Source organism: Anser cygnoides, chromosome 5 (genome assembly GCF_040182565.1).
Source record: "Anser cygnoides isolate HZ-2024a breed goose chromosome 5, Taihu_goose_T2T_genome, whole genome shotgun sequence".
In the NCBI taxonomy this organism is placed as follows: Eukaryota; Metazoa; Chordata; class Aves; order Anseriformes; family Anatidae; genus Anser; species Anser cygnoides.
In genome coordinates, this window is record NC_089877.1 from 30852798 (window position 1) to 30867801 (window position 15004).

At 41.2% G+C, this 15004-nt stretch overlaps 1 protein-coding gene and 1 long non-coding RNA gene across 7 annotated transcripts in view; one reads left to right on the forward strand and one right to left on the reverse strand.

The window, feature by feature from the left end:
* Positions 1-15004, forward strand: part of RGS6 (regulator of G protein signaling 6) — a 265022-nt gene that overhangs the window by 1791 nt on the left and 248227 nt on the right. For all 6 annotated transcript variants that reach the window (XM_048064873.2, XM_066998673.1, XM_066998675.1 and 3 more), the window contains one exon: positions 11275-11379. In XM_048064873.2, coding sequence (XP_047920830.1) covers positions 11296-11379 — 84 coding nt within the window. In that variant the 5' untranslated portion in view covers positions 11275-11295. Of the gene's footprint in view, positions 1-11274; positions 11380-15004 lie in introns of those variants that run through there.
* LOC106042510 (uncharacterized) lies at positions 10131-11008 on the reverse strand. Its single transcript, XR_001211161.3, has 3 exons — positions 10904-11008; positions 10711-10787; positions 10131-10513 (listed from the first exon to the last, which is right to left on the reverse strand). It is a non-coding gene; the product is annotated as an uncharacterized lncRNA (long non-coding RNA).

Consider the following 15004-nt stretch of genomic DNA (forward strand, 5'->3'; position numbering starts at 1 on the left):
GTCTGTTTTAACCAAAATGACACCTGAGGGTAAGAGGAAAAAGCATGTCCTCTGCAAGCAGTGATTACCTCCTTGCTAACCCCTGACGAGGTGCTCTGGTGCCTGGCACATAACTGGTGGAGCCCGCAGGTACGCTGCAGGTGAGCAGAGCACTGTTCATTCCTGAGAGTAACTCTGCCTTGGTTAATGCTCGTGGGAGGAGAGCTGAGCACAGGGGCTGGAAACGCCAGGATCTGTCACTGTCCCCTCGAGCAGCCAAGGAGGGGAGAGAAGGAGAGGGCAGCACTGTCCCAGCAGACTGCAGCAAACTAGAGATGGCAGGGGAAGAAAAGAAGCTGCTGTATGTGGAATAGTAGGAGGGCAAAATAGCTGCAGTGTGTCTTCTTAACACTGTATGTTAGTCTGTGGAGAAACTTCTGAATGTGCCATGGCTCATGCTTCCTGATGGAATACAAGGGTGTTGCCGGGTGATTATTTTCTTGTTCTCCTTCATAAAAATGTGAGCCTCCAGCTTTTCAAGAATGAAGGGATAGGTAACCCAGAGGCTCTGGCTTGAAGTACCTTTGATTTCTAAATCAAACCATGCAGCTATAAAGCAGCGGCAGGAGGGTGAGCACTTCTGCCCTTCAGAGCAGCTAGTGCATTCTGTGTGCTGGGTGCCTGGCACTTAAGAAGCATTTCTGCAAACACATCTAGGCTCTGTAGAGGGCAGATTGTATGAGCAAACAGGTCCATGGCACTGAGCAGCTCCAGAGTGTTTCAGAGGATGAGTATTCCATCTAGTTTTCAGAGCTGATGTGCTCCTGGTTCCTCGTGGGACTTTTCTCAGCTTGTTCACGATTGCATTAATGTAAGAATTCATACCATGCTATTGTAATTACAAAGGAAACTCGGGTGCAATAGGATTATTATGCTGGTAATTTGGGGAGGTGTTTATTTGTGTCAGTCATTGAACTGCTGCCACCAGTGTGGCATGAAGCAGTGCTCTGCCATCTAAAGTATCAAATGAGATGTAAGCTGGGCATCGGGGCCCTGTGTTACTGCTGAAGATGTAGTAGTACTTTGAACCCTGAACACTTGCTGCTGTCTGCATGTTAGAGAAAAGCTGACCAGGAGAAGAGCTGTGCTGGCCAAGCATGTTTCAGATGCTCGTTGGTGGTGATGGACACCTTTGGAGGTTTTCAGAAGCATCTGGACAAGTCAGTCGCTTGGTTCCTGTGGAGTTACACGCCTGATTCCTCAGGCTAGAAAATTCCCTCTTTACATCTTTGAGCACGTACATGTAGTTGAACGTCTTTCTTCATATTCTGAACTAAATTGCTATGTTCCTACACCTCTAAGAATTTTTTCTGCAAATTTCTGCCTTTACTCAATCTCTTAACTTCCTGTGTAGTGACCCTGTGTAATGTCAGAGCACCGCTCGAGTTGTGCCCTTGCGGTGGTGTTTTATAGGAGATTTGATGTGGCTAGAAGGCACACAGTCTGAAGTAATTTGAAAAATTTGGCATATCTTTATACACTTGAAAAGATAAAAATAGATGTATTGTGGAGGCTAATGGGGCTGGGTTACCCTTTTCTTTTAATGATATAGTGACTTTTTAAGTTTTTTAAGGATGCTGTTAATATTAGTGAATCTGCAATGTTTTCTTAGTCCATATACATTTTACCAAAAGACTTTCCATAATTTTACGTACTGTTTGTAGCTGGAGTGATAGCATAGTGCGGTGGCTGGGGAATGAGCTGATTTCTGCTGTTGTGCTTTATGAAGAGAGGAGCAAGAAAGAGGAGCTAATTTGTATTTTCCTCGGTGGTTGTCAAGCTCTAGAAAGATTGTAGAGTCAAGAGAGACTGCTGCTACCCACTTGTGTCACATCACATCTCTTACTGTTTTTTTTAACTTTGCTGTAGTTGATGGCAAAGATTGTGGAGGGAGACATAGATTAAAATTTCAGCGAGCAATAGAGTTCTGGCATTTTGGTGTCCCAGGAGCTCTGCATTGTCATGCTGGAATCAGCTCTCTGTTCCTTGACCCAAGAGCAGCAGAAGGTGGCACAGGTACTGCACCCAGCCTGCCTGGAGGTGGTGGGGGCCATGAAATAGCTTGGCAGTGAAGAGGAGTTAGTGCATTTTTTTAAATTTTATTTTATTTTTGCCAGGAATCTTCAATTCAAGAGAGTCACAAATGTCATCCCGGTGAAGAGGAATGCTATGTCATCTTTTTCACTGTACTTATAGAACCTGGCAGCAGTGGTGAAAGATTCACAGGGTAGTTAAAAGCTCCTCGGATTGATTAATACAGACTTACTGTGCTATGGGGATGTGTGCGCTGAGCAAATGAAAACTAATGGCTTGAAAGCCAGGGTTTATATGTTCAATTTATTGCTCTGCCATCCGTTATGTGAATGTGGGGAAGTCACTTAATTTCATTGTGATTTAGTTTATCATTTTGTAAATGAAAATAATATTTGCCTCTGTCACAGATGAGCAACTAGTTCTAGATCATGCCTTCACTAGTGTAACTGCAGTCTGGCATGGACACTTATTAGGTCAGTTAAAGGAGCTGTCTTCATATGAGCATTATAGTGTAACAGCAGTGTAGTAAAGCGTAGCAGTTTTCATAATGCACGTGGCATATATTGCTATTTGCAGTAGTTGAGTTAGGGCATTGTGGAGTTCAGGATAGAGGAACCACTGCAGTGGGATTTTTAGACTGTGCTGAACTGTGTGGGTGCGTGAACTTGAGCTAGCTAAGTCAGGAGTGCCTCAGATGCTTTTTACATTGTAATTACAGAAATGATTTGGACTTCATTTGCATCTGTAAAGGGTATACGTTTCTGAGATAAACAGCTGGGCAGTGAAATCATAGTATATTGCATAATGTCCTTGAAGTACATGGAATGCAACCAGGGCTGTTGCATAGTGCCACATCTTCAAAAGCACCTGTGCCTTTGGGTAGCAAATTTCCCATTTAATTTTATGCAGGGCACTTGCAATTTTCCATCCTCTTGAGAATGAACATCCAGCAAGAACTCTCAGCACTTTGGGATGTTTTAAATGAGATTCCACAGTCACCGATCAATGCAGGAGTGAATTGGTTGTTATATCAACTTGCATTAGACTACCTGAAGGGAGTTTTATTTTACCAAACTGCATTTGGCACAGGGAGCTTATGTGGAGTGATTCTGAAGTGGGAATCTAACAGGTACTGGGGTGTATATTTTCTTATTTTAATATTTTGATTTTCTTGTCAGCCCATGTTTGAGTATCCATTAGCTTGCACTTCTTCTCATTCAGTTTTTCTTTTTAATCAATCTTCTTCAGCTCTTTTCAACTTACTGGATATAGTGGAAACTAGAAAATGCAGTCCATCCCCCAGAAGTAGTTTACTGCATTTGCAATTAATTTTTTCCGTGGTGCATGAAGTACAAGGCACTTCAAGAGACAGTATATTTGATGGACAAACTTCGTGGGCAGGATGCTCTTAGTACACCTTGACTGATCCAAAGATGATGTTTTTTCAAAAAGGGATTTATATCGGAAGAGGGATTAGAAGTCTACCCTCAAGCATTATATTATCAGTGTAGTCAGTCATCTTGTTTTCCACAGTGAACGATTTTGGCCAAAAAGCTGGCATTGTTGCGAAACAACAAAATACAGCTTCAGCTCTTTCCTTTGCAGCTGCTCCTTGCAGGCTGATAGCACTGTATAAATACTGCAGTTGCTTGGGATCACCAATTCAGATGAAGTTCAAAGTTGGGCTATGCCTCTCTCTTTGCATTTCTAAACTCACATACTGCTGATGCTTTATTTCAGTTAAATATTCAGCATATATTTGCTGTTACATTCTCTGCAACTATCCTTGGTAACAGCATGTTGGCTCAGAGCTTTTCCAAGAGCCCTTGTGCTCGCAGCAGTATTTTTTTTATTATTGGAAGGTGGAATGATGATAGGTGGGCACTCCATTTTGTTCTGAATGCTCTGGAAAGAGGATGGGTGTATTGGAGCCAATTTCTTCCTTGGTATAGCATCATCCTGGTCCATTAAATCAAAAATAAATTTGGTACACGAGAGCCAATTTTAACAATTGATTTCATAAAGGGGAACGTTTGCCTTGTTAACAAGCGATTCCTGTGTCGATATTCCCCACCACCCATCCATCCACATCGCACCTTTTCTTTCAGTTGTCTTGCTCTCCTTGCTTATCTCTCTGTCAAATAAAAGAAAGCTCTGAAAGTGGGAAACATCTTCCCTTTAAGTCAGCAACGCTTCCAGCACATCTTCGGTGGACAGACCGGAAAACAGGTAGGGTTTATTTCTCCTTTTTTTTTTAAAAAAAAAAAAAAAAGTTCTAGTCCATCAGGGAATTTGGGACCTAGTCAGTGTCAGATGCTGAGCAAGTTCCTTTGTCTTGGCTTCTGCCCCTGGGTTTACTGGCTGTAATATCCAGTTGTAGACAATGTTTTTCATTTTTCCTAATATCTACAAATACCTGCAGGTATAGAAATATGTAGGCAGAGTATCCAAATGGGGCACGGCTGCCTGGGGAAAAGTGAGGAAAATAATCATCTCCTGCTGTCTGTTGAGAAGCCGTGTGATCTTCTGACAGGTAACTGAGACGGGCCACCTGTGGCTAACGTGGCACCTTGAGCGTGTAGTCATTTTATTAAAGGGCAAAGGTAACTGGGAAAAGCAAGCGAGTGGTGACAAGTACGTACAGAAAACAGCTGCTCGCATTAAATTATGCAGTGGGCTGAGTTTAAAATGGTAGCCTGTCTATATGCAGGAAGCCAAGTGGCTTGGCTTGCCTCGTGTCTGAAGGCTAGTTCTGTCCAAATGAGATGGATGGCTGTGCCCGCAGTACATATCCTTGGCTCAGGAGTCTCTTCTGGCCACCAGATGGTATCTCTTCTGTGTCTTGAAGATGTAATGGTGGGGGGTTTGTGTTTTTGTTGTTTTTACAATGAATGCTTTAAAAAATGTGAGATTGTTTTGCAGCCCACGGGGATAAGGTTATGCATCATAGGACAGGATGTGGTATCAGGGTCTGTGAAGTTGCAAAATTTATTGGGAAACTGGTGGAGGAATGAGTAAGAAGTTGAGAGGCTAACCTTGTGTAGGATCACCCCCACTGACTGTTGTGTGCAAGCGGTGATAGGAGAGACCTGTGTTCCCAGGGCGATGCCTGCACACGTACTGGTTTGGAGCTCTCCAGAAGGGAGCCTGGGAGCAAGCTAGCAGCCAGGCAGTGCGAGTGGTCAGGAGCACAGAGCTTGCTCCCTGCCCTGGTGCTGTATAGAAATGTAGGTATCCCCACAGGATGTTTTGAGGCACGTTTTTCACTGGAAGCAGACATGCTGGTATGTGCGTGCCAGGTGTGAGCTGGTACAAAGGGCAGAGGAATGGGGTCCTTGGGAACCTATGAATTTTCCCTGTATAAATAAAACTGCTTTCTCATAAACAAAGAGGAAGTTGTTTGGCCAAAAAATAATAATATTGAAGTTTAAGTGAGGTTGCTGGAAGTGTTTATACTTTGTTACTTAAAAACAGCAACAGAGTGAATATTGTTGATAGTACTGCAGAGCTCAGCACTTGTAAGGAGGGGCAGAAAGTCTGGGGATGATCTTCCACTGGGAAAGTATTTTCAGAGTAACTTACTTGAGTTACAATTTGATTTCCGAAGCTGTCATTGGAAGGATTTTTATGTGCTTTGGGAACTGGACTTCACTGACCAGAGGCAGACCCCCTTGGCTGCTCCTCCACTCAGGGAGCAGCGCCGTGGTACCTGGAGAGGCACCGGACCCTTTACTCGGGCACTGCTGACTGTGGTGTCGCTCCCTACGCAAGGATCCCCAGTCCACCTTTCACTAGCACATAGCTCCTCCTGAACATCTGTTTTGGGAAGGGAACGTGCTTGCAGAGCCTTGTTTTGCTGAGGTGGTCAGCGGGGCAGTGTGCGGTACCAGGACACTGGTGGGGACGGTGGAGTCCTGACCTCAGCTCCGGTCTTTCAGGCTCTTTTCTGGTTCAGATGGATGTTGTATCAGTTTCTGTTTGGAAAATTATTTCACTAGTCACGCAGATTCATGTTTGAAGGAAGAGCAGAGGTGAGCATTGCAGTGCTCTTGAGCTACATCAGATAAAAGCAGACTGCACAGCCCAGCTGGGGCCTGGGGATCCTCTGGTTGATGTTTTTGTTTTGGTGTGCAGGATGACTTCTGTGATATGCTCTGTGTTGTCCTCTAGTATGCACATCTTGTTAGGCATGCCTGATCCCTACTTTAATGAAGTAATAGTTAACCAGGAGAAAAAAGGGAACCTACAGGTTTCCTTCTTCCCAGTGCAATTATAGAGAGACTTTTGTAATGGATGTGAAATATCAACTCGATCGTAATGGGCACTAATTGAATGCAGGTTAACTGGTTATTTTTCCCTGTCTCTTCACGCTGTCACTTTAATAACAAGATCTATTTGATCTGAATATTGAATCAAACCAGGTAGGGATTTTTCCTACCGAGTTCAGCAGGCGTGTGGCTATATGATTCCTCAGGCGCGTGAAAAGCCATGTAGTCTAGGTGTGTTCAGTAGCTAGAATGAAATTAGCGGGATATTAATGACATGAAATTAATTTTTATTCTACGGTGGTGTGCTAAAGCTTCAAATCTCTTACAATTTGATGTTAGTACTACAAGTCAATGATAAGCTACTCTTGAAATACAGTAATTAACTAGCACAAAGGTCATTTCCACTTACTGTTACCCCAAATTGCATTTCAGCCGAGCAGTGCTGATAGATATTTACATAGGGATTCATGTACTAGATTCTGTTGTCTAGGATTAAATTTGTGCAGATTACTCAAGCAAACTCTATTTTATCTCGGATGTGCAAGAAATGTTTGCAACTGCCAATTTTGCCTATTAAGTTGACAAATTATTTATTAAATGTAGGATCAAAGCCTAAATATGATCCTGTATAGGTTTGTTAAACCCAGGTGATATTTTCAAGAAATAGTTTGTCTTGCAAAATTTCTTCTAACTTGGCATTTCTTCTCTTTCTGTCTCCATTATCTATAAAACCCAGAGTCAATAAGGACTCGTAGATGGGGTAATTTCTGTGAAGCAGATGGGTTTTTGTGCCTATAAGAATTTTCTTACAGCAGTCATTTGCAGTAGTCAAGGTATTTTAGAGCATGAATGGAAAGCTGTTAATTTATTGCTTAGTTTTTATCACCGAATTTACATATATGCTGAGATTACATACTGACGGTATTGCTGCCTGAAAATGTAGAGGTTGTTGACTTTGAAATTTTGTTATTAAACTCCTGTATCAGAAAGTGTAAAGAAAAACAAAAGGTTTTCTTGCTTTTCAGAGGAATATTTTATTGGTTATTCTAGTTTAAATGAGTTCACTGATTCCTTTGTGATATATAGGAGCTATTCTGTTTGCAGCATCTGGCTTTGGGGGGAGTTTGAGAAGCCTGATCAGATAAGAGGGAGATAAAGCTCACCACAGTTCAGTACGTTTTGTCTGGGGCTGCCTATCTAGTCCAGCATGATTATGTTTCTCCAGAAAAAACAGACCCATTATAAAGAATAAAATAATAAGAAAAATTGAAAGGAAAAAAAAAAGGAGCCAAATGCATCCTCTCTTTTTAGTATCTGTGTCTCAGTATTTTTTCTGGAGGTTTTAGTTTAAGGCTTCATAGGCTATCTTTCCCCACACACAAAAAGTTACAGACTACTGGTTTGCTCCCTGTGTGTGACAGAACAGTTAGCACTAATGGTTTTCAAGTGTTATCACAGATACTGTGGAGTCTGGATTACTGCAAGTATGGCTATTGTCAGAAAAATAGCCATGGGAAAATAGTATCTTTTTAACCTTCAGGGGCAGTTAGATTTATTTATTTATTTATTTTGAAAATATGCTTATGGATTTTGGTTGTTGGTGTGTGGATGCGTGTTAGTATGCATTAGCCATTGGAAATGCAGTAAATGGCCTGTAGAAGTGAAGTGCTGACAGTGCTCTTAGGTGATAATTGGTGAGGATCTTTTCTGGAGACTTCATGTGTGATTTTAATTTAAAAAAAAAAAATAATGTCCGTATTCACCCTTCTCCGCCCTGCATAACAGAAACATCTGTACAAGAAGGAGTTGGATTCTCTCCTGGTCAATGCACTGCAAACATTTACTTAGGCTCAGAGGGCAGAGACTTTTTTTTTTTTTAAATAAATCAGTAGGATCCCTTGAAAAATTAGTCATGTGATTCTCTCCTGCAGGGGTAAGTGGGTTGGTTTTGTTTTTTAACAGAATGTTGTTGAGCGGTAGCACTTATCAGTGCAGCTTTTTTGCAGTTTTGCAGTGCAGTGGGCCAAATAACATTTTAAAATTCTGCCTGGAAGGAAGAGAAAGGGGGAAATTCCTGCTCTCACTGGGATCATCATTACGACTCAGTGAATGTTTTGTTCTTCCTGGCTTCTTGACCTCACAGGGATTCCTGAGTGGACTGTCTAGAGGGTTGCAAGACTTGATGTTGTTTGGTTTATGGACATGTGTTCTCTTGGGGTATAATGAAACCACTGACAGGCTGCTCAGAGGCCATCGGTGGCTTGAGATGTTCCCAGTAGAGCCATCACCTGTGTTGGCTGCATGTGGACAGGCAACCTAGAGGTGAATAGCTCAAAGCTATTACCAGTTCCCATGGTCATTCTGTCTTTAGCTCTGCTCTGTTAAAATGTATAGATGGGGATGTGAAAACATATAGACAGGAAAAATAAACAGTCCAACTACCAAAGCTGTGCAATGACTGCCAGGTTTAATTTCTGCCAGGGCTTTGCTTCCTTTCCTGTTGCTGCCTCTCCAGTACTTGGTGTAATCAATTAACATCTACTCTTTATTGATGCTGGACGCCAAATACATAACTGTTTTCTGCTGCCACTTGAGTACTGTGTATTTGAATATCAGGCTTTTTTTTTTTCCTTGTTGCAGAAAAGCCAGGGAAAACAACTGTTTGAAGAACACACTCACTGCAATCATTACAAGTTGAAAATGGTTGCAAATAATATCCAGATTAGTCATTTGATTATTTGGCAGTGTAGTTTGCCAACACATGGAGAGCTATTAAATATGGACTTCATGGTCCAGCTGCTCCTCTCCCCACTTTGATTACCATCAATAGTATCTATTGGGCCTCTATAGCTTATATATAAATAAGGTTGGAGTTCTAAAAAAAAAGTAAGGGTTCTTAGCTTACATTGATTTTCATAGTAAGGTAGTAATCATAAAGGAACGTGCATAACTAAATGTTCTTCTGATTTGTTTGGATTATTCATTAGAACTGAGAAATAAAAATTAGTTGGTGTTTTCCTGCATGCAAAGCTGATATGAAGTCCACCTATCTATATTTCTGCGCAAAGTGAGTTGAGATCTGCACTAATGTCATACTTGCTACTAAACTGAGTGTGACAACCAAGGAAGGACACCCTGTCATTTTTCAGATGTATTCACACAATTTATGCTTGGGTTGTAGGAAGCTGAATTAAGCATCATTTTGTAAAAATATATAAATAAAATTATTTGTTTAAGCCATGTTGGTAGTAAGAGGGGAAGATACTAATTGTCTTGAAGGAAATAATTAACACTATGAACCAAAATGAAAAGTATGAATTTACCTTCAAATGCACCCCTACCCCTTCTGTTGCTTGTCTTGTTGCACTGGAGTAGCTGAGAAGCTTCAAGATTCACCGTGATGGGAAATCATGAAGTATCAGAAAAAATCAAGTGAGCTAACAGCAGAATAACAACAACACAACTTGTAAATGAGAACGTTCAAAGTGAATAATGCAATGAGTGAACACAGCTAAATAGTGCTGCAGAGGGCTTTTTGACTAGAAATTGGAAATTTCTTCTTCAAAGGGCACCGCTCAATTAAAAGTTAATTCCCGTTGTTTTCTTTTAAAATATGGATGATCTCAGATGTAATGTGAGGGGTAAACATGGTCTTTCCATAATGCAGGTGAAGCTGAAACTTGGGTGACCTGATGTATGCTCACAACTCTGCTTTGGCTTGTCATTGCCTTCAGGAAGTTACAGAAAATCTCTACCTCATTAAACTGACTGGGGATACAGAGCCTAATTGTTTAGCGCCTTGAAATCAAGACTAAGAAAGGCTGTGAAAATGGACATTAGTGGAAATCATTCAAAGTGCTGTAACTGAAAATGTTTTACCCTTCACTGTTTGTGCTATTTGATATTTTTTTGTATCTAATCATTATGCTTAAAGAATTTATTCCATTTCCTTTTTGGCTCATGACCTGGGACAACAGTGCAATGTCTGGGCTTCTAGCAAAAAATAGAATGGCAATAGAGTATAATTTAGAAAAACTTTTAATATGAGTTAAAATTAATTGATACACTTTACATTTAAAATAGCGTCTAAACTGGTCTGAACATCTGTTGTATGTGTGTATTATACGCTGAGGCATTTTGTCGCCTGTGGAAATGTGAAAAGTCTCTTCTTTCTGTAAGTAAGGGAGGAGGTTTGATGGTGAATTTTTTTTTAAGAAAGGAGTCTGTAGGTCAAGTATCCATGTATATATTTTGAGCATATTTTGACATTTCTGTCTCAAATTTTAATAAAATATTGGTACTTTCAAAGTTAAAGCACCGCTGCTCATGGAACAGCTGTGGTGCTTGTGTCTACAAGAGGCGGTGTTACCTCTTAGGCCGGTGAGGGCCGTGACGTGACTCCATCTTGTCTCCTTGTCTCCTCTAAGGTGTAGCTTGTCAAACACGCTGGTGGGAGAAAATTTTAAAATGTAGCATTAGATGTAGAATGTAAAGCATCTTCCCTGCACCGTGACTGTATGATTTTTTTAAAACAAATGTTTTTGGCTGGAGCCTGGCATGACCTGGAGGAGATGAGGCAGCACTTTCCTAGTGCTTTTAGAGGACAGTTGAGGCGAGGGAGGGTTAGGCCTGGTGGTTGACCTGGAGCTTGCTGGCTGTGTGATGAGGAGAGGGGAGCAAAGCTGCTTGCTCTGCCCTCGTCCTGGAGAGTGGAGGGCTGAGGGAGGGTGCTGCCACTGCCCTGCCAGTCTCCCTCTGTGGGCTTTCTGCTCGGCCCTCAGGGCTGCAGCTTGTCCTAGCATTTTGGTGGGGTGTCGCTGCAGCTGAAGTCTGGAGCGTGGTTCCCCCATACTGTCCTTGTCCCTCTGTTGCGTGTCCTTCACATGCTCCCTGCAGCCAGGGGTGGCTCTGACTTCTGTTCTTGTCCCCACAGCCCCAGTGACGAGAGGCAAACATGGCCCAAGCACCTGCTGACCCTGGCAGCGCGGAAGCTGCGGACCCTGAGGAGAGCTCCCCGAACATGATCGTCTACAGAAAGGTAAGGAGCGGGAGCTGCTTACAGAAGCCTGCTCCTCGCTGGCTGTTGGCTCATGAAAGGATCCTTGTCCCTTCTGAAGACAAAGCTGTGTTGCCATCTGCTTGGATCCATATCTGAAATATTTTTCAGTAAAGTAGGTGTTTTGAACTATAGCATTTGAGAGCTCGGAAGTGTTCCGTTCAGTGGAAGCATTTATGTTTGTTAGTATAAAATAGTTGATGAAAGACTTATAATGATGTAACTTGAAAACTGTAACTTCTTGTGAAGGGCTGTGATGCAACATTATTCAAGTATTATTCAAGTTTACTGAATGTAGCTAAAATAATTGTACATACTTCTAAGCTTTATCACACTAAGCCTAGAGCAGCTGGCATGTAGTGACCTTCTCATATGTTTTTTCTATTTTTCAAATCGCATTTTTTGTTACATAATTTACAGTTTGATTCTTTGCAGGTAGATGTTATTACTTCCTGTTGCATTGCTTAAATTTAAGAGAAGCCTTTCAAGTGCTAGTGAAATATGTATTAGGCAAAGGTAAAATAACAGCAGTGCACAATGTCAAAAACCATTTTTTCCACAGTGATGAAGTGTCTTATTCTGAAGCACTTCAGAGGTGGTATTAAAGCTGAAGGAGAACGATCTATTTGTTAAGACAGTGTTTTACTCTGGGGTAGGTTAATATATTATCTATGAAACTGGGTCTCTGTAATTTAATGAAATCATGTAAATATTTTTTTTATTCAGTCTGCAGAATGTTCCTTATGCAGCATGTGAAAGTGCGGGATAGTTCTGACAAAAGTAAAATCTCTTGTGTGGCTCAAATAAGCTACTATTCTGTTAACTTGGGAGCTACAATGCCAGCTGAAATCAGGTTTCCTTATGTAGTACAATCCTGGGTAAAAAAATATTTTTAATCATTTCTACACCTTAGCAAATATCTATATAGATAACTAAAATGTGTTGGGTATGCATCATACTGTTTTCTGCTTGCGTGACTGCAATCTTGATGACTTTCATATGCTGAGAAAATAATTTAGGTTTCATACAAGAGCATGAGTTGTTTAAAGTGTTACTTTTTGATAACCGTGATTTTGGTTTAGTAGTTGCATATTTGGTTTGGAATCTGGAATTGTTAACATGGGAAAATTTTCTGGGTAATGTGTAGGCTTGTTTGTTTTGAATGTGTTATGAACACACTTTGGCTGCTAGTTTGGAAGTAGCAGTAGCTGGTTAGTCAGATTGTCTTTCTAGAACCTGTTCGCTGAGAGGTCCTACAGCAGCAGATGGAAGCAGATCTCGGATATGAAAGGAGTTTCTGGTTGCATGGTCTAGAATTAGGGCACTGAATTTCTCCTTGTGCAGAGAACTCACCTATGTTTAGAAACATTACTTACTTTGTTTGACTGTGTCTCACTTTCTGTTCATCTAATGACATTTCTGTTTAAGGATTTCTCCATTTGTTTGGCTGTTACTGTTTCACTACCGTCACTATAGAATAAGGCTTGTGAATTTGATGTTACAAAAGGGGAGTGCACTCATGACATTTGATTCATCTCTCTATACTGGTGTTCCCTAGATGTCAGTATTATCAGGCCTTTGTAATACAGTCATCTGTCAAAATATGTGGCTATCTTTTATGATAGTATGCCCCATGCACTGTTTAATAATATGAAATTCTGTATTAAGCAAATGGGCATCTGTCAATTTTTTGTGTGTGTGTGTGTGTTGAGGGTTGTTTTTTTGCTTTCATGAATAAGGTTAATATAAACTGTTCTTTGAAAAAAAGTTAATTTCTATTGATGATTAACTTTCTAAACCTAATTTACTCTTGGATATTAGTTATATATTTTGCATCAATTATATGTTCCTTAGTGTTGAGAAATCAGATGCGAAATCCAAGAGAAGACTTTATTCTTTTGATTATCTCTACTCTCTCCAAATGAATGTTTAGCTCTTAATCTCTAATTTCTTTTCAAATGGCTTGATTACCAGTAATGAATGAGGAGAAAACACTGCACTGGACTCCCGGAAGTGCAGAACACAATCTGCCCACATACCATACAATTTAGAGTTGGTATCAGTTCGGTCATACGAAAAAGAAAAAAAAGTTTTGCTTCTCATGGTAGGAATCCTGAGATGCAATTCTTGATCTCCCTGAAGAAGAAATAAAGGTGACTTTTAGTAACAGGACGCAGTCATTCCTGCTCTTAGTGTCAGCTGTTCTGTTGTTTGCCATAGTTGTCATGCTTGTGGGGTTTTTTGGGGGGGGGTGTAAGGTGGAGGATGGTGATGGGGGAAGCCCTACATGTACAGCCTCAAATTGTTCATGCTTTCTTTACTGAGACTCACTGAAGTCTATTTGAAGCTCAAAAATGATGAGGGTTGTTTTGGTAGCCTGCCTTTCTTTATAATTGCTGGCAAGAGATGTGTGCATCTAAAGGACAAGTCAGACCTTAGATGATGGTGAGTGTCCCTTTGGAGCAACCTCTGCCTGTTTTGTTTATGGAAAAGAGCCTAGAACCGTCTGTTCTCTTTACTTAGGTACGTAAAGCTAAGTGGAATGAATTTTGGCCATGCAGAACAAAATAAACTAATTTATTTTGACTCCAATTAGTTTGTGATATTCTCTATGGACTCCTGCAAGCAAACTGACTCTTAACTGCTTTGATTGTTACAGCAGATGGTCTCAATGAGACATGTCTTATTTTCTTCTACCTTCAGGGTTAACCTTTTGGGGGCTGATATTTATCAAATTTTGAGGCATGTTATTTTTGAATGCAAAGTGTTCCGTGTTGCCCTGCTGTTCTGGAAGTCATCTGTGTGTGAATTAATAGTGCAGGTGCACTCATTAGTGTGAGTGGTGTTGGGGGGTGTGATTTGCCTCACCCTACACTTGTCAAGATGAATTACACCCCGAACTACATGAGATGTATTGACTAGGTCCCTATTGATTTTACTAGATGCTCTGACATCCAGCTTTCAGGTGGTTATGTCATGTGGTAGACGTCTATAATTAGGTAAGTTGCGTCCTGCTCCTAGTATTCGGGCTACCTTGCATCTCCCTGTGTGTCTCAGTACTTAGTCCTCAGCTCCAAGCTGGTTATCGGGCTGTGGGTAGCATCACCACAGGGGCCTGCTGTCACTTGTCTTTGTGTGGCATATTGATACGCAAGGGAAAATGTAAGGGTGCCCCCAACATTGTATTGCAGTTTAAGTACTGCTCTGTGCGTAAAAAGTCAGAGCCACGTTTTCTTTGGTCTGGCCACATCTGGAGAAGATGCTGATGTGTTTTGGATTACTACTGGAGGAGGGGTGTGCAATACATGAAAAGACTTTGAAATGCACTAACCTCCTCTTCATGGGAGCAGGTCTCCCTGCACAAGGGCTTTGCAGGTGTGAGCAACATCCCAGTTTTTGCTGCAGTCTGTGAGCATTGTGTGGGTGCTACAGCACGGAAGAAAGACATGGTGAGAGGAGAAAAACACACTCCAAGCAAATGGTAACAGAAAATACCAACTCATTGTAAGCGCCTGTCACTATGCTTTGAAATTTAGCCTCCCTTGATTGCTTTTCTGGCTTCCAAGCCCTGTTCACTCTGTCCCAGGGGCCCTTTGTCTTATTATTC